General features: G+C 38.7%; 1 protein-coding gene across 7 annotated transcripts in view; it reads right to left on the reverse strand.

Moving 5' to 3' along the window:
* AGL (amylo-alpha-1, 6-glucosidase, 4-alpha-glucanotransferase) overlaps positions 1-19,952 on the reverse strand; it is a 99,253-nt gene that overhangs the window by 74,873 nt on the left and 4,428 nt on the right. For 2 of the 7 annotated variants that reach the window (XM_043460552.1, XM_043460551.1), the window contains exon 2: positions 2,126-2,275. In XM_043460552.1, coding sequence (XP_043316487.1) covers positions 2,126-2,207 — 82 coding nt within the window. In that variant the 5' untranslated portion in view covers positions 2,208-2,275. The other 5 variants (XM_043460550.1, XM_043460553.1, XM_043460554.1 and 2 more) reach the window with 5 other exon arrangements.

The following is a 19,952-nucleotide window of genomic DNA, read 5'->3' on the forward strand; positions in this document are numbered from 1 at the left end:
GGACAGAGAGGCCTGGCGTGCTGTGATTCATGGGGTTGCAAAGAGTCGGACAAGACTGAGCAACTGAACTGAACTAAACTGATACCATTAAGTACTTGACTGTCCTGTGCCCACTGTGTAATCAGAAATCAAGGAAAGGAGACACCAACAAATTAAGAAAAAGCTTCATGGAGGAAGTGGAATTTTAGCTGAAGGTTGAGATGGAGGCAACACATACAGTAAAGGAATTTAATAGACACAGAGGAATCTGACAGGAGTGGAGGGGTAAGAACAGGCATAAGAAAAGCCACTCGGAAGGGAATTAACAAGAGAAGTGTAAAGATGTAGGACACTAATAATGATGAACAATGAGATAAAATCTTGGCTAGGGAAGGTGGATCCCATTATAGAATCCTGGAAGCCAGGCAGAGGTATTTAAACGACATTATAAACATCAATTAATAAAAAGAGAAGAGATGGCATAAGAAGATTATTTCAGCATCCACAGGCATATGGAAGAGACAGGCAGGCAAGAGGAGACATTTGGAAAGAAATTACAGGGTTTAAAGAGAAGCTGTAGTTAAAGAGAAGAAATTTCAAAGAAGAGCACAAGGTTTCTAGACTTGGAAACTATGAAAATGGAGACATCGCTAAAGTAAACAGGAAAGCTGAGAAGCAAAAACATGTGAGAATTGCGAGGAGATGGTTTTGGACATGTTAGATTTAAGCAAAACCAACTGGAGCTATCCTCAGGCTCTTCCATATCATGATACTGGGATGAAGGCAAGAATCCAGGGTAAGAACTGACAGATATGGTGATCTAGCCTTTGTATCTATTTGGGGCTTTAAAACCATTTTTTATTAATTTTGAGCCTCAAAACTCAGCAATGTAGAAAAGGGGAAATTAATATTTTCACATCACAAATAATGTTTAGAATTAATGTGACCTGCCCAAAGTCAAACAATCTGTTAGCAGCAGAGTCAGGAAAATTCTAGCTCTCTACTCTTGCCATTACAATCACTTGCTCCTAAGAAGCAAGCAAAGTTTAAGGCCTTTCTTCCAAAAGGAGTCATCAGTATGGAGGCCATGAGAACGTATACTTCTTTGAGGGCAGGAGAAGTGAAAAAAGAAAGGATTCCTTGAAGATACACATAATCAAAATGTGGAAGAAGACAGCTCAGCAAATACCACCAAGTTGACAGGAGTACTCAAGAGGATGGGGGAAAAAAAAATCAAAACCAGAAAACTGCAGAGTCAGGAAAGCCAAAAATGGTTTAGTACTCAGTTGATCTTAAGTTCAGCACTGGAGTTGGAAGAAGATGAAGATTTCCTATGGAGGAAACACATCTGACAGCTGAAATTTTTTTAAAAAATTAGCTCTTGAGAAATTCAGGGGAAAATTTTATTCAAAATGTTTACTACTATCAACATCCATTTGGTAGGATGAGAGAGGGGATGGCATTTTACTTTTCATACATTAAACTTCTACTTCACAAGTTATATTAACATAAATGAGTGTGAAATTTTTTTTCAATGTTAAAAAATGTAAGTTTAAGACAATAATGCATCTATTTGATTAGTCTTAAAGAAATAGAATTTGATCTTTTAAATTACAGCTAGAATATATTTCAACACAACTTGATCAATTATTTCACTTTTGATTTGGCAAAAAAATTTTCAACTTTAACCTTCTCCACAGTTGGGGGGCTTTTGATAAACATAAATAATAGTTTACTTTTTGCTGTGATCTATTTTACTAAAGCAAATGTCCAGTAAAGGAAAAGAGTGAGAGCTATAAAACAGCAAAACTACAGACATACCCAAAGTAAAATTACTTATGAAACAATTTGCCAAGTTTTAATAGTAAATGCTAATGGAAATAATACTGTCAATCTTCTGATTATAAATGCAACTTCTGTCTTAAGTGGAAGCTAGCAAGCTAAGTAAAGTGAATTTTTTATCCTCATTCTAACATGACAAAACTTTTTCACTTTCATTAGTGATATTTTTTAGAACACAGAAACGTCTTCACACAAATCAGGTTTAGAAAAGGCCTTGGAAATTATATTTAAAAGTTAAAAAAAGTTAATGACAATGAATTAAAAAATGTAAAAGACAGAGCTAATCAAATGACTTGCTACTGACCTTGTTCAAGTCTGAAGAGGGTCCTTTCCAGCTTTTCCATTTCGTTCAGTAGTAAAATCCTAATCTGTTTACTGTGTCCCATTTTGGCTTCTAGAGGATTTGAAATCTTTCAGAAGAATTAACAGAACTCCGAAATCGAATGAGTTGCCCCTAATGAAACGAAAAAGTAATTAAGATAAAGAAATAACTAATATCTTAAATTCTCTAGGGCTGACAGCTACACACTTACATGTTCAAAACGTGTTTTTAACCCTATCAGAGAATGAAACCCTATCAGAGACTAAGAACAGAAGAAGCAAATTGAAAAGTTGTCTCCTCCCTTCGAGCACAAGACCAAGGTAAAAATTACAACATAAAAAAATGAAGTATTTTCATAGAAAAGCAATACGTTTTGGAAAACCTGAGGTTGGGTAGGGGGTAAAATTCCCAGCCCCAAGCCAAGCGACTCTGAAGGCTTCATATGGCACTTCTGCTTACAAGAGATTAGCCTGCTCAAAGATAACAGGTGGGAGATCTCCCCATTCCCAAATTCGGGTCGGAAGCCACCAATAGGGAGATGAGAACAGAGGGAAGCAGTTGTTGCCCCTGGAATAGCTGCCGTGAACATAGAATGTACAGAGCTATAGATAGTAAGGACGCATTTCCCCGGGAGGCCGGCGGCATTCCTAGCACTTACACCGAGCAAGTTATACGTGCGGCTTCAGGGACACTGCAGGACCCGCGACTCCGGTGTTAAGAGTCGGGGGAGGAGACTGGAAGGAAAGCTAGAGGGGAAAGGCAGGCGGCCCCGGCGCAGAAGGAAGCTGCAGACGAGGAGCGCCGGGCGCCGTGAAGGGCAAAGGGAGGGGCGGCGGCAGCCGGGGCAGGGCCGACGCCGCCGTGTGAGAGGCAGAGCGCTTCTCCGTGACTCCGCCTCGCGCCGGTCCCCAGGGAGACCCTCGATCCCCACGGGGCCTCAAGAGCACACAGCCGGGTGCGAGCTGACAGGTCGCCTCGCCCACTTCCGGGAGGCTCGGCCCCAGTTCGCCGGGACCTCTAGTCTCGCGAGAGTCCAGTCGTTGGTGGCCCGGGCCTGGGAGACTGCTGGCAGCCGCTTTTTTTCTCGCCCCGAGGGAGGTGCGACGGCCGGGGCGTACCTGTTTTATAGCTTGGGAGATAGTGGTTGAGCATTAAAAATGCTGCGGTAGAGAGCTAGGTAGAGCTGCACTACAGGATTATTTTGTGAACCCCCTGAATGGCGGGAGGCAAGCCATCTGGCTTCTTTTGCGTTTTGTGTCTTCGTTTTGACCCTTTTACGTGGCCTCAGTTTACTTGGCCTAAATTCTCTGAGCCTTGATTTCCTCATCTCTAAAATGAGGGGCTTGGCTACAGTCCTGGACATTTCATCCTTCACGTGTCCACATGTCCACGTGACCGCAAACATGGCAGGACTAGGTAGGTAAAGTGTGGCCAGTCTGCAAACAATCAACAGGGCAAATACACTTGCGTTTACAACATCTGGTTGTACTTAATATACACTGCATAGACTGGAAGATCGTCAAAGATTAAGAATTTATATTGCCTGCAACAGCCGTGTATCAGGTCAGCCATTCAGGAGACCGTGCAGATGTCTAAGGAGATATTCATGGCTGAGGGAAAAGGAAAGCCCATCTTCCAGGGAAAATGGACAAAAGGTTTGGAGTTTGGAGAAGAATTTTGATTTCTTTATTGTGGAATTACTGTAGGTCCAAGAAGAACAATGGGTTAAAAACTAAAGATACTGAAATGTTCACTTGTTTCGGTAGCTTCCTGAGGATGCCTAGTTACAAATGGTCCAAAACTGTGTTTGGAAATGCACAACTCTTTTATTCATTCAATGGATAGTTTTTTGAGCACCTACCATTAGCCAGGCTCAAGGGTGCTGGGAATGCAGCAATGAAACAAAGTCACTGCCCTCAGGGAACTCCTACATGTGACTGGTGGGAGACTGATAAACAAGTAAATTATGTATGATAATTAATTAAAGGTTGTAAGACATAAAGCTAAGAAAGGGAAAATGGAAGAATCAGGACAGGGTGGTTTGCAAATTTAAGTACAATTATCAGTAAAGGACTTGCTGGTAAGTTGACATTTGATCCAAAACAGAGAAAGAAGATAGAGGCTATCCAGGGTAAGAGGGTTAGATACAGAAGTACCAGAAGTGCAGGAGCCTGGATGCAGCAACATACTTGGTGAATTCAAGGAGGCAACTGTAGCTGAGTTAAGAAGGAAGTGCTAAGGAATTAGGACAGATAGCGGGGTGGGGTGAGTGGTCAGAACCTAAAAGTCTTTGTCAGCTGTTGTAAGGACTTAGGCTTTTGCTCTGCAGAAAGAGCCGTTGGAGGATTTTGAACGGAGGAGTGACATAATCATCTGACGTTTTAAAAGGATCACCTGTCATCTTTATAAGTGTTGGTCAAACAATCGTGTCCAACTCTTTGTGACCCCATGGACTGTAGCCCACCAGGCTCCTCTGTCTATGGAATTTTCCAGGCAAGAATTCTGGAGTGGGTTGTCATTCCCTTCTCCAGGGCATCTTCGCAACCTAGGGATTGAATCCAGGTCTCCTCCATTGCAGGCAGATTCTTCACTGTTTGAGCATATAAGCTGTAAGATGTGGTGAAGAAGGAAGCAAGGAGATCTGTTAAGAATCTATTTCATGGAGAAGGAAATGGCAACCCACTCCAGTATTCTTGCCTGGAAAAGTCCATGGACAGAGGAGCCTGGCGGGCTGCAGTCCATGGGGTTACATGACTAAGCATGTGTGCACGAGGGTGGAGGGAAATGGGTTGGTAGCAATAAAGTGGTAGAACTAAAAAAAAAAAGAATCTATTTCAATTATCCAAGCAAGAGATAGTGGTGTGTGTGCGTGTGTGTGTGTAATAGTGAAAGTGGTGAGAAGTTCTTGAGCTATGAATCTTTTAATGGTCAAGCTTACCATTTGCTGGTGGAGAGAAAAGGAGTAAGGAATGATTTATAAGTTTTTAGCTTGAGCAACCAGAACATTACTGTCCAGTAGAAATATAATGTACTGCACAGGTAATGAAAGTTCTCCTTCTAGCCACATCAAAAAAGGTAAAAAGAAACAGCTGAAATCAATTTGAAATAATATATTTTATTTAACTCAGTGTAACAAACATCATTTCAACACACAACTAATTGAAGTTATTAATAAAATATTTTAGATTATTTTTCATACTAAGTCTTTTAAATATAAGGTATATTTTACATTACAGCATGTCTCAGTTCTGATAGGGACATTTCAAGTGCTTGACTGCTTCCTTTGTCAAGTGGCTACTGTGTGGACAGTACAGAAGCAGCTGTCGTTTAATGAGAGAGGAAACAAAGGGGAGGAGGGTGAAATTTAGAAGTTCAGTTGTAGACTGTCAACAAGCAAGTGAAGATGATTGTCCATTTGCTCGGATGACTGTCAAACATCCAAGTAGAAATATTTAATTACCATTTGTAGCCCTGGTCTCCAAAGAAGTAGTTTTCAAGTTGTGAGGTGTAACCCACTGAGGGTTGTAAAGTCAATTTATTGGTTGTAACCAACAATTTTTTAAAGTGAAATAAAGATCTGAATGCATTGCATCTAGTAAAAGTATTATTTCACAAAGGTTCTGTTTCTATTACGTAGGTTTTGATATACTGGGTCATATATTCCTCCTGGGAGTCACAGTTAAAAACAAGTTTGAGAGCCACTGCTCTAGAATGTATTGCTGTGTAAAATAATTATTCATGATTTGAAGTGGTGCCTGAGTTTGAATTCCAGCTCTGCTACTAATCAGCTGCGAGGCTTTGGAAAATACTCAACTTCTTTGGGCTTTGGGCTTTGGTCTTTCCAACTGTAAAGTAAGGATAAAAATAGTTGTAGTTTAGTCACTAAGTTACATCTGACTCTTCTGCAACCCCATGGAAAGTAGCCTGCTAGGTTCCTCTGTCCATGAGATTTCCAAGGCAAGAATACTGAAGTGAGTTGCCATTTCCTTCTCCAGGGAATCTTCCTGGCCCAGGAATTGAACTCAGTATGCATGGACATATGAAATTTTCTTTGCCACTGAGCCACCCGGGAAGCCCAAGGATAAGCATAGTAACTACTGTTAATTAAACAGGGACCCAAGAACTGTGCCTGATACATCCTGATTACTGTGTAAGTGCAAATATCAGAGCAAAGGGGGTCCTGGCCATATTGTGAAACACAGTCCACGTTCATGTTTGTGTCTGGTCTCTCCTTTCCACACCCTGTTCTGCCTTCAGATTCTCCTATCGCTGTTTCATCACCCTGCCCACCTGTTGATGTTTCTTGTCCAGGGTTCCAAAATTAGCCTTTCCTGCTGTCCTTCCTCCAACAAAACACTCACTTCAGTGTCCAATATTTCAACCAGGTATAAGAAGTAAAACTGATTGATGAAGTGAATTCCTTTAGTGGTGAATTTTTCTTACACAAAGGCTTGAATTTTAAAAGAAGATTTGTTAATCCAAACAATCTTAGTTTGAGAGTTTCATACAGTGAAGAATGTTAAGTAGTGAAAATATTATGATTTAATATGATGTTTCTAAGATTAAATTTCCAAGCCTCATGGTATCCTCTTTAAAAAGAAAGGTCACACTGTATGCTATTTGTGACGTTCTTGGAATGCCAATGAATTTGCAGTCTAGGGCTACAGTGGTGCCAATGTGCAGGCTTCATTTTGGTGACATTTGTCATGTGCTTGTCCTGTGCATAGCTGCGATCTATATATACACAATAGCCTCATGTTGGAGTTGTTGGGAGCAGACTCTCCTTGAGGAACAACTGATGGATAATCTCAGTTGTTTGGCAGAAACTTTAGTGTTTTCTAACACACCGATTAATATTAATGTACCTGGGGAGTGGGAGAAGGGCTGTGGTCAGAAGTGACTTTCTTCAGGTTTGTGTATGTATGTGTGTATTTGCTGAAAGAAAAGGAGTTGTTTGAGGTATTATTTATGGTTAGGTACCAACTCTGTGAGCTTCTGAATCTGAAGTGGAGGGGCTGCCTTATTTGGTTTTTATATTCATCAGTATTTTCTGCATACTTTATTTTGTAGCAATAGTATATTAATATTATTAATAGTTTTATTCTGTAAAATTGAAACTGTGTTTTCAAAGTCCCTTCTGAGGGGAATAATTTATTCTGCTTATTTTGAAATATCCAGATACAGCCAGTGAGGAAAAGAAGGGGAGGTAGCAAAGGAAGTAGAGAGATGTGGAAAAACAGATTTTTCAAAAAGGAAATAGCACAACATCTTCTTTGGAGACAAACAAACCTCAGATTAGTTTCAGTCTCTTTGAATCATAGTTGATTCATCCATAATGGAGAAAATAAGACCTTACTCATGGGGTTGGTAGGAAGAATAGATGAAATAATGAAAGCATTTAAAGTGGCATTTAGCATTTAGCAAAAATTAGGCTTTTAATTTGGCTTTCCCTGGTGGCTCTGCAGTAAAGAATGTGCCTGTCAGTGCAGGAGACATGGGTTCAATCTCTGGGTCGGGAAGATCCCTGGAGAAGGAAATGGCAACCCACTCCATTGTTCTTGCCTGGAGAATCCCAGGACAGAGGAGTCTGGTAGGCTACAGTCCATAGGGTCAGACATGACTGAGTGAGTGAACATACATGCATGTGTAAGCATGAGGCTTTTAATAAGGATAGCTTAAAAAAGAAGGGGTGATGACTGGTTGTCTTTGCTGGATCAAAGAGACAAATGACGTCATCAGAAGGTCTCTTACTCTATGTAGTATAAAGGTGAAATCAAAGAGCAAAGTCAGAGCTAAGTTTTCAGTCTAAATTGTACAAGACAGAGGAAGAGTAGAGCCTAAGAATGAAGTAAGGATCAGTTGGTATACAATAAATATTTGTTGGAAAATTTATTGAGGTGTACACATATAGAGGTAAATACAATTGTATTTCTATTGAAATGAAAAACAAATGTTGGGCTCTTAGAGCTAATATAGGAAAAGTCACTTAAAAATTCCTAAGTATTCATGTAATAAGTTAGCCAAAAGCAGTGCATTAAATTCTTGGAAACCATGATAGGAGGAACTTTGAGAGGGGATTTTTAGTGGTGATCTTTTCCTCTTTCTTAGATATTTTTAAAGTTCTTTGGTCTCCAATTAAATGCTAGATCATTTTCCCCTTGCAAGCCAATTTAACTTTCTGTTAAAATAGTGGCTCCAGAGTTTCCAGATAGGTGGGTTTAAGAGTTGGCACTCTAGTTGGGAAGAAAGGACAGGGAAGAGGGGCTTGAAGCTGATTTTCTGTGTTTGTCACGGTGACTACAGCTTCATATGACAGGAAAAAAACAAAGCAACAGTGACTTGAACTGCAGATAAGTTTATTTTTCTCTCACATAAAAATCCAGAGGTAAGGTGAGCAATACAGAGCTGGCATGGCAGTTCTGTAACATCATCAGGAAGCCAGACTGTCTCTAGTTCACAGCTTCTCACCTTTTTTATTCTGTGGGACTCATCATTGTGCAATAAGGCTGCCAGAGCGCCAGCTCTCATAACCATATTCAGGGAACGGAATGGAGGAAGAGGAAAACAAGGGTGATTCTCCTACTTTAAGAATTCCTGAAAAATACCACACACCATTTCTGCTTGTATTTCATAAACCAAAACTTAGTCACAAGATACACACAAAGGAAACCTTGATCCAGTCAGCAGTGAGACTAGCCAAAGCCCCGGTTTTGTCACGAAGGAAATAAAGAATGGACTTTGGCGGATAACTAACAGTCTCTGCCACAGTTTACATGGTACTTTAGTTTTTGCTTGTGATAACAGCAGTACAGTGTGGAGCAGGGAGATGAAAGGTTCAGGAAGGATGTCTCCAAGGGAAAAAAATAGAATTGATTATGTAATATGCTTGACCACATTGAGAGATGTTTCTCAAACACCTCGCAGTTTTCTGCCAGAAAGCTTGGGGGTGAGTCAACTCACTTGCCAAAAAAAAAAAAAAATAGTCCACTTAGAGACTGCAGTTTTAGATCTGTCAGTCGAATGCGCTTGCTAAAATTAAGCTGCAGTACTGGCCAACTTTCCCTTCACCTCACAAAAGACTGAGGAAATCATGCTCACTGCATATTTATTCCCCAAATGAAAAAGGGCAGAGGTGAGCAAAGCTCACCCAGTTATTCTTCCCAAATTCACCAACCAGGTAAGTCTCTCTGCCTCCCCAGGAATACAATGAGTTAAAGAGCAAAGGGAAGCCAGGGGTTTGTTTAGGGGAGCTCTTTCTTCAAAGGAAACAGAATTAGGGAAACACATTCTTTTTCAGGCATTATGCAAGTCATTTAAGCTTCTTTTGTACTATACAAAAAAGATCTTCGTGACCCAGATAATCACAATGGTGTGATCACTCACCTAGAGCCAGACATCCTGGAATGCGAGGTCAAGAGGGTCTTAGGAAGCATTACTATGCACAAAACTAGTGGAGGTGATGGAATTCCAGTTGAGCTATTTCAAATCCTAAAAGATGATGCTGTGAAAGTGCTGCACTCAGTATGCCAGCAAATTTGGGAAACTCAGCAGTGGCCACAGGATTGGAAAAGGTCAGTATTCATTCCAATCCCAAAGAAAGGTAATGCTAAAGAATGCTCAAACTACTGCACAATTGCACTCATCTCACATTCTAGCAAAGTAATGCTCAAAATTCTCCAAGCCAGGCTTCAACAGTACGTGAACTGTGAACTTCTAGATGTTCCAGCTGGATTTAGAGAAAGGCAGAGGAGCCAGAGATCAAATTGCCAACATCTGTTGGATCACTGAAAAAGCAAGAGAGTTCCAGAAAAACATCTACTTCTGCTTTATTGACTATGCCAAAGCCTTTGACTGTGTGGATCACAACAAACTGTGGAAAATTCTTCAAGAGATGGGAATACCAGACAACCTGACCTGCCTCCTGAGAAATCTGTATGCAGGTCAGGACGCAACAGTTAGAACTGTGCTTGGAACAGCAGACTGGTTCCAAATAGGAAAAGGAGTACGTCAAGGCTGTATATTGTCACCCTGCTTATTTAACTTATATGCAGAGTACATCATGAGAAACGCTGTGCTGGATGAAGCACAAGCTGGAATCAAGATTGCTGGGAGAAATATCAATAACCTCAGATGTGCAGATGACACCACCTTTATGGCAGAAAGTGAAGAAGAACAAAAGAACCTCTCGATGAAAGTGAAAGAAGAGAGTGAAAAAGTTGACTTAAAGCTCAACATTCAGAAAACTAAGATTATGGCATCTGGTCCCATCACTTCATGGTAAATAGATGGGGAAACAGTGACAGACTTTATTTTGGGGGGCTCAAAATCACTGCAGATGGTGACTGCAGCCATGAAATTAAAAGACGCATACTCCTTGGAAGGAAGTTATGACCAACCTAGATAGCATATTAAAAAGCAAAGACATTCCTTTGCCAACAAAGGTCCATCTAATCAAAGCTATGGTTTTTCCAGTAGTCATAGATGGATGTGAGAGTTGAACTATAAAGAAAGCTGAGCACCAAAGAATTGATGCTTTTGAACTGTGGTGTTGGAGAAGAGTCTTTGAGAGTCCCTTTAACTGCAAGGAGATCCAACCAGTCCATCCTAAAGGAAATCAGTCCTGAATATTCATTGGAAGGACTGATGCTGAAACTGAAACTCCAAAACTTTGGCCACCTGATGGGAAGAACTGACTCGTTGGAAAAGACCCTGATGCTGGGAAAGATTGAAGGCGGGAGGAGAAGGGGACCTAGAGGTTGAGATGGTTGGATGGCATCACTGACTCAATGGACATGAGTTTGAGTAAGCGCCAGGAGTTGGTGTTGGACAGGGAGGCCTGGGGCACTGCAGTCCATGGGGTTGCAAAGAGTCGGACACGACTGAGCGACTGAACTGAATTGAATTGGATAATTAATAAGTATCTAGGAGGTGCCAGGCACTGTCCTAAGCCTATTACATATACTAATTTAATTCCCAAAACAACACTGTTATTATTCACAATTTAAAGATAAGGAAACTGAGTCCCTAATTTCAGTAACTTGCCTAAGGTCACATAGCAGAAGAAAGTGCTTTCAGTTGCCTCCTCAGTGATTCTGTTCAGTAAACCTTAAATCTGAGGGGATTAACATATCCTCTAACCTGGTAATCAATAAAAGTTTTATAAATTTAAGCTGGATGTTCCTTACTGTATTGACAGCTCTGTCAGCAGTGAGTTTGTTTTCTTGCTTGTATGGATTTTCTGGCTAATTTAAGACTCAGTCATCTCAGGACTCTTCATTCGGTTTGCCTTGCCCTTCCTCCTGTGGGTATAGAGTAGCTGCTTCCCTTCTATGATCCGTTGTTGTATGATATGTTGTGTTTATGTTGTATGACAACTGACTTAACCCTTTCCTTCTTTTCCCACTGGGTTCCCTGAGAGCCCAGACCTGAGACTGGGCTCCCTGTGTTTTCTGTCTCTGGATGGCAGAGTTGTAGTTATTTACACTTTTTAGATATAATTAGAAAATCATACTTTATTCTTAAAAATATTTTAAAGTACATTTTATATTTTAGAATAGAATTAAGAATAGTTGCAAAAAAAAGTACAGAGCATTCCTGAATACTTCACACCAGTTTCTAGGTTTCATGTTCCCCTACTGTTAACATCTTACAGTAGTATGATGCATTTGTTACAATTAATGAGCTAATGAGGATACATTATTATTAATGTATTAAGCTATACTCCATAGTTTATTCATTTTTTTTTTTCTGATGGGAATGATTAAGATCTAGTCTCTTGGAAACTTTGAAGTTTGTAACACAGTATTGCTGTCTATAATCCCTGTCTTGTGCATTGGATCTCCAGGATTTATCTATTGATCGCAAGTTTGTACCCTTAAACTGGTTTTCTCCAATTCCCCCCACCCCAGCTCCTGGTAATCACCACTCTACTCTCTATTTTTACAAGTTTAGCTTTCCTAGATTCTGCATATACGTGATATCATACAGTAGTTGTCTTTCTTTCAGCATAATGCCTTGAGAGTCCACCAACATTGTTGCAAATGGCAGAATTTCTTTCTCATGGCTGGGAATATTCCACTGAAAGAATATTCAAGCATGGAAAAATATTGCATATTTTCTTTATTCCTTCATCCATTGATGGACACCTAGGTTGCCTCCATTTTTATTTATTCTTAAAAACTACTCTGACCTGTTTACCATTCCCCAACTGCTAGGTAGACATGGAAAACAAAAAATATTTTAGTCTCGTCTGTTTTAAAACTAATTCTGATCCAGTTATTTAAATAATCTTTTCAACCCTGTTTCTTTGAAATCATTGTTTTATGGTTTCAACTCCCCTTCCTCTATCTCTAAGGTGGCATCTGGCCACAGAGCAGGGTCTCATATGAGCTTGTTGCCTTGGAGGAGTTAAACTCTCTGGCCCTGAACTGGACATTGTGCAGGGCCCCTCATCATCTGAAGTACATCTGTCTCATCCTATTCTTGGTTATCCAGTTGGCATAAGCTCCTGATGTCTGCAGCTGATAATTTCTTGGTCATTCTTTCTTGGCTTGGTTAGAGCCTAGAGGCCCTCCTTGCTGTCTCAGCCTTCCATGAAACCTTATTTCACTACAGACTCCTTTGAATATCTGAGATATTCTTGGCTAGGTCCAAGGTCCAAGGCATCCATTCCATAAATCTTTGTTGGAGTGATCACACCTCTGTCATGGTGAATCCATGAAATATGTGTTGGGGATGAAAACTAGATTCTGTCTACAACTGATTTCCCTGCTTTGACCTTCACTGGGACATATCAGACTGTTTGTTTCATGTTCCTCTCTCTTTAGGTTGTCTCATCTTCATGATCACTCAAGCTCAGATGGGATGAGTTTTCCTTCCTTCCTATCAGAAGCTAATTCATCAGTACAGCCCTGAATGTGTTAAAGGAGAGATAAAAGAACTTAGAACATTTTTCTATCTCAAAAATACCTATAGGCTTGCTGCAAAATCCTATTTTGAACTTTCCTTTGTATTCATTCTGTAATGGTCCAAGACCTCTATTGAGGCAGATGTCTTAGACTGAATAGAGAAAATCTTGTATGATGCAAAAACAAATGAGAAAATGGCATTGATATCTTTTAAAATATTATCCCTATTACATTGTGCTCCCCATTGCCTGGTGTAGTGCCTGGCACTTAAAGGCATTCAATAAATGTCTACAGGAATGAATGAAAGATAGAAGGAATGAATAACTAAATGTGCTAGAATATCTTTACTTTTATTTCTGGTTTAATGAATAATTCATTTAGGCTAACTTCATCTTAAATCTTCTTTCCTTGTTATTTCTTTTCCTCTTGTGTAGGTTGTTGAATATTTCATTGAACAAGGCTTACAGAACTAACACCTGAGATACATTTATTTCTTTTTTCCCTTCATTTATTTTTATTATTGTAAAATACACATAGCATACAATTTACCATCTTAATCATTTTAAAGTATACAGTTCAGTGGTATTAAGAGCATTTATATTATTGTACAATTATCACCACGATCTCTCCAGAACTCTTCTCATCTTGAAAAGGCTGGAACTCCATATTCATTGAATGATAAACTCCCCATTTCTCCCCTCCTTCCAACTCCTGGCAAGCATCATTCTGACTTTCTGATTTTGATTACTCTAGATACCTTATATAAGTACAATCATATAGTATCTCTCTTTTTGTGATGGTCTTATTACATTTAATATAATGTCCTCAGGGCTTAACTATGTTGTAGCTTATGTCAGAATCTCCTTCCTTTTTAAGGCTGAATAATATTCCATTGTATGTATATACCACATATTGCTTATTTATTCATCTGTCAGTGAACACTTGGGGTTGCTGCCTCATTTTAGTGTGAATAATGTTGAGAACATGGCTGTACCAATATCTCTTCAAGACCCTGCTTTTTAATTCTTTTGGATGTACCAGAAGTGGAATTGTTGGATCATATGGTAAGTCTATTTTTCAGTTTTTGAGGAACTATCATGCTGTTTTCCATAGCAGCTTTACCATTTTACATTCTCATGAACAGTGCACAAGGGTTCTAGTTTGTTTGCATCATTGTCAACACTTATCATTATTGATAACCGTGATCCTAAAGGGTTTGAGGTTACATCATCTTGATTTGGACTTGCATTTCCTTAATAGTAGTGATGTTGAGCATCTTTGCATGTGCTTATTGACTATTTGTGTGTTGTCTTTGGAGAATTGTCTGTTTTTGTCAATCTTTGAATTGAATTGTTTCTCTTGTTATCATGATCTCTATATTTTCTAGATAGTAATCCCTTATCACATATAGATATGCAAATATTTTCCCCCTTTCATGGGTTGCCTTTTTACTCTATTAAATTGTGTTCTTTGATGAACAGGAGTTTTTAATGTTCATGTGGTGCAATTCATCTATTTTTAAATTTTATAGTCTGTGCCTTTTGTGTTTTATCCATGACATCTTGCCAAATCCAATATCATGAACTTTATGCCCTATGTTTTCTTCTAAGAGTTTTGTAGTTCTATAGCTTATAGTTATATAAACATTTATAGTGATATAGTTTTACATTTAAGTCTTCGATCTGCTTTGAATTAACACTTATTAATTAGTTATCAGTCTAACTTAATTCTTTTGGATAGGAATATCTAGTTTTTCCCCCACCATTAGTTGAAAAGACTGTCCTTTTCCCACTGAATGGTCTCATCACCCTTGTCAAAAAATATTTTGGCCATATGTGTGAATATATGTTTCTGTGCTCCATATTCTAGTCCATTGGTCTATACATCTGTCTTTATTTCTTTACCACACTATTTTGATTATTGTAGCTTTGTAATAAGTTTTAAAGTCAGGAAGTTTGAGTCCTCCAATTTTGTTCTTCTTTTTCAAATTAATTTGACTATTTGGGGTCTCTTGACATCCCATATGAATTTTATGATAAATTTTTGTATTTCTACAAAAAAAAGTCATTGGGATTTGATAGAGATTGCATTATATCGGTGCATCACTTTGAGTGATACAATATTCAACCTTCCAATCCATGAACATGGGTTATCTTTCTGTTTACTTACATCTTCTTTAATTCTTTAGCAATGTGTTGTAGTTTTCATTGCACAAATCTTTTATTTCCTTGGTTAAGTTAATTCCTAATTATTTATTCTTTTTGATGGTATTGTAAATGGAATTGTTTTTATAATTTTTTCAGATATTCATTGTTAGTGTATAGAAATGCAACTTATTTTTGTATTGACTTTTATTCTGCTACTTTGCTGAATTTTCTTAGTTGTAATAGTTTTGTGTTTTTTTGGTAGAATCTTTAGAGTTTTCTACTATAAGATCATAACATCTGTGAACAGGGATAATTTTATTTCTTCCTTTTCTATTTGGATACCATTTACTTATTTAATTGTTTATTTATTTAACCTACCTAAGTACTCTAGCAAGGACTAGTACTATATTGAATGTAAGTGATGAAAGTGGGCATCTTTGCCTTATTCTTGATTTTAGAGGAAAAACTTCAGTCTTTCATCATTGAGTGTGACTTTGCTACAAATTTTTCATACATGACTTTTATTTGTTGAAGCAGTTTTTGTCTGTTACTAGAGTTTGTTGAATTTTTGAATAAAAGGATGTCGAATTTTGTTAAATGCTTTTTTTCTGCACCAATTGAGATGATCCTTTATTTCTTTTTAAGGGTATGCATCTCCTTTTCCCTTTTGAAGTGTCACAGGAAAGCTTGCTGGGCTTGAATTTGCTATATCTCATGGCAGTATAATAAGCTATGGCTAGTATATATAGTATGGTGCAAACAATGATGCATTTACTATCTTTTCAAAAGTATTATTATTACTATTATTAATTTTGTTTAAGTTTTAAATCTTTCTCAGTTACGAATTGGAGTTGATTGGACAGCTGATTTCATGGGCCTTTTGCCCAATTCAAATGGGGGAAAACAGACTTCTCAAAACAAAGCTTCCAAAATGGAAGAATGCATAAGAGATCCTGACAATAGCAGTCATAGGTCCATTTCTCCTACAGAGAATGAGTTCTTGAGGGGAGAAAATATAAAGATACCTAGAACTGGAGGTTGTTGTATAATAAACAACCTTAATATATAATGTTTGTATAATAAACAAATTCTTAATAAAACATCTTGGAGGGTATATAAATAATGTTTGTATAATAAACAAAGACTTAATAAAACATCTTGGAGGGTATCAAAGAAACACAGTTTTTCCCTTGCTCTTTCTCCCCTCTCCTTTCCCCAAGAGAGACTGCATGAAACTCAGTAACTTTCATAGTGTTGATTCGTTTTGAAATATAAAATGAAAGTATCCAAGTTCTGCAAATAGTGCAAAACTGAGCAATCATGCATTTTAATTTGATTCAGCATTGTTGAATTGAAATATTTAGACTTTGGGATTAAGAGAAGATTGCACTTTTTCTAAAAATCCATCTCACTATTCATTGCTTTCTCATTTTAAGCTTATAGACATACACATTATTTAATTCGCAAGAGTTAAGTTGATAGGCTGTCTGAGGGTAGATGTACAAACTGTAATATGAAACCAGAACAGAGGTACTTTGACTAACTTTTCAATGTAGGTTTTATGTTATAGAAAGCATCACATAGTACATTGTGTGAAAATAAAATTAGATGAAGACTAATCTATGAGTGATACCTGCTTTATAGATTCTCAATTTGATGACCAATCATCAGTATAAAAATGGCAACCCAGTCCAGTATTGCCTGGGAAATCCCATGGACAGAGGAGCCTGGCTGGCTACAGTTGATGGGGTCACAAGAGTCGGACATGACATAGCGACTAAACCACCACCGCCATAATCTAATCTACCAGAACACTTAACCAAAGTATTTCACTGATGATCAAGTAAATTCTGAGGAAAGGTCAGTGGTATAACTACAACGCCCAGTCTATTTTAATTGCCTAAGGTTTAAAAAAAGCCCTCTTCTCAATTTACAGTGACCGAGGGAGTAATTTTCCTGCTTACACAGCGATAAATAGTTTGTACATCATGAATACAGCATAGTGGATAATCAGCAAAACTTTAAGATTAAATTAAATTAAACACTGCTTTGTAAAGTTCTTTCCATGAACATAGGTAACATATCCTATCAAGGCAAATGATTGCTTCTTTGATTATAGAAAAATACTAATAAGCTTTCACTTTCTTTTTTTTTTAAATGTTTTACTGGAAAGAATTTAGGTAGAGATTTAAGCATAGTAAACTTTATAACATATATGTGTATGACTGAGTCCTTTTGCCGTTCACCTGAAACTATCACAACATTGTTAATCAGCTATACCCCAATACAAAATAAAAAGTTAAAAAAACATGAGAATCACTGTTGCGCACCAAGAATTAATATAACATTGTAAATCAATTATACTCTGACTTTTCAATTAAACAAACAAGCAAATTCATAGGGAGAAAGATTGGATTTGTGGTTACCAGAGGAGTGGGGTGGAGGGGGTGTTGGGAGAGGGAAGAAAGTTAAGAGAGTAAATCCTAAGAGATCTCATCATGGCAAAAATTGTTTTTCTTTTGCATCTATACAGAATGACAGATGCACACTAAACTTATTGGGGTTATTATTTCATGATACATGCAAATCAAATCATTATGTTCCACAACTTAAACTTTTACAGTGCTTTATGTTATATCTTAATAAAACTGGAAGGAAAATGGATAATAAAATGTAACTGTTTTAGGTTTGAAAATAAATATATAAAGTGTGTCTGTGTGTGTGTGTGTGTGTGCTTCGTCGCTCAGTCATATCCGACTTTCTGCGACCCCATGAACTGTAGCCTGCCAGGCTCCTCTGTCCATGGGGATTCTCCAGGGAAGAATGCTGGAGTGGGTTGCCATGCCCTCCTCCAGGGAATCTTTGCCCTCCTCCAGGGGATCTTCCCAACCCAGGGACTGAACCCAGGTGTCCCGCCTTGCATGTGGATTCTTTACTGTCTGAGACACCAGGGAAGCCCAAGAATACAGGAGTGGATAGCCTATCCCTTCTCCAGAAGATCTTCCTGATGCAGGGATTGAACCTGGGTCTCCTGCATTGCAGGCAGTTTCTTTATCAGCTGACCCAACAGGGAAGACCGCAGTATTTTTAGATGTTCAAGCTGGACTTAGAAAAAGCAGAGGAACCAGAGATCAAATTGCCAACATCCGTTGGATCATTGAAAAAGCAAGAGAGTTCCAGAAAAACATCTACTTCTGCTTTATTGACTATGCCAAAGCCTTTGACTGTGTGGATCACAACAAACTGTGGAAAATTCTTCAAGAGATGGGAATACCAGACAACCTGACCTGCCTCCTGAGAAATCTGTATGCAGGTCAGGAAGCAACAGTTAGAACTGGACATGGAACAACAGACTGGTTCCAAATCAGGAAAGGAGTCCATCAAGGCTGTATATTGTCACCCTGCTTATTTAACTTTTATGCAGGGTACATCATGAGAAATGCCAGGCTGGATGAAGCTCAAGCTGGAATCAAGATTGCAGGGAGAAATATCAATAACCTCAGATATGCAGATGACACCACCTTTATGGCAGGAATTGAAGAAGAACTAAAGAGCCTCTTCATGAAAGTGAAAGCCAAAAGTTGGCTTAAAACTCAACATTCAGAAAACTAAGATCATGGCATCTGGGCCTATCACTTCATGGCAAATAGATGGGTAAACAATGGAAACAGTGTCTGACTTTATTTTGGGGGGCTCCAAGATCACTGCAGATGGTGACGGCAACCATGAAATTAAAAGACACTTGCTCCTTGGAAGATAGGCTATGACCAACCTAGATGGCATATTAAAAAAGCCAAGACATTACTTTGCCAACAAAGGTCCATCTAGTCAAAGCTATGGTTTTTCCAGTAGTCATGTATGGATGTGAGAGTTGGACTACAAAGAAAGCTGAGTGCTGAGGAATTGATGCCTTTGAACTGTGGTGTTGGAGAAGACTCTTGAAAGTCCCTTGGACTACAAGGAGATCCAACCAGTCCATCCTAAAGTAAATCAGTCCTGAATGAATATTGGAAAGACTGATGCTGAAGCTCCAATACTGTGGCCACCTGATGCAAAGAACTGACTCATTGGAAAAGACCCTGATGCTGGGAAAGAGTGAAGGTGAGAGGAGAAGAGGACGACAGAGGATGAGATGGTTGGATGGTATCACTGACTCAACGGACATGAGTTTGAGTAAACTCCGGGATTTGGTGATGGACAGGGAGGCCTGGCGTGCTGCAGTCCATGGAGTCGCAGAGTTGGACATGACTGAGTGACTGAACTGATTGAACTGAAACATATTCCAGGCATTCTCATTAGCAGGGCTCAATGTACTGTTCAACGTCTTCATCCTCCTTGCTGGACAAAGCTCAAGTGTGCAGCGACAACTTAGAAGCCATGTACTGTACCTGAGAGCTGAGTGACGTGCTATGCTCACATTTAAACCTGTGAAGTTTCCATGTAAAATGGGTGCCACTGCCTTTTATAGTAATTCCCATGTGTGTTTTCACGGAATGCTGACAGTGAGTTTGTACTGCTTTATCAGTAATTCTGGGATTATCTGAAAAATAGCATAGTATTCTTATGCCAGGTTTATGTTAATAAGTTTGATTAGCATAAAGCAAAAATTATTCATATAATTAATAACTAAAATAAATAAAATTAACAGAGTTTTGTTTTCCCATGTGACTAATTTTCTGGTCTTGTGAAGCTCTATACATTTCTGTGGCTGAATGACTACATGGGAAGCTTCTCTTTGGGTTCCCAGGATGTTAG

This window comes from Cervus canadensis, chromosome 2 (genome assembly GCF_019320065.1).
Source record: "Cervus canadensis isolate Bull #8, Minnesota chromosome 2, ASM1932006v1, whole genome shotgun sequence".
Lineage (NCBI taxonomy): Eukaryota > Metazoa > Chordata > Mammalia > Artiodactyla > Cervidae > Cervus > Cervus canadensis.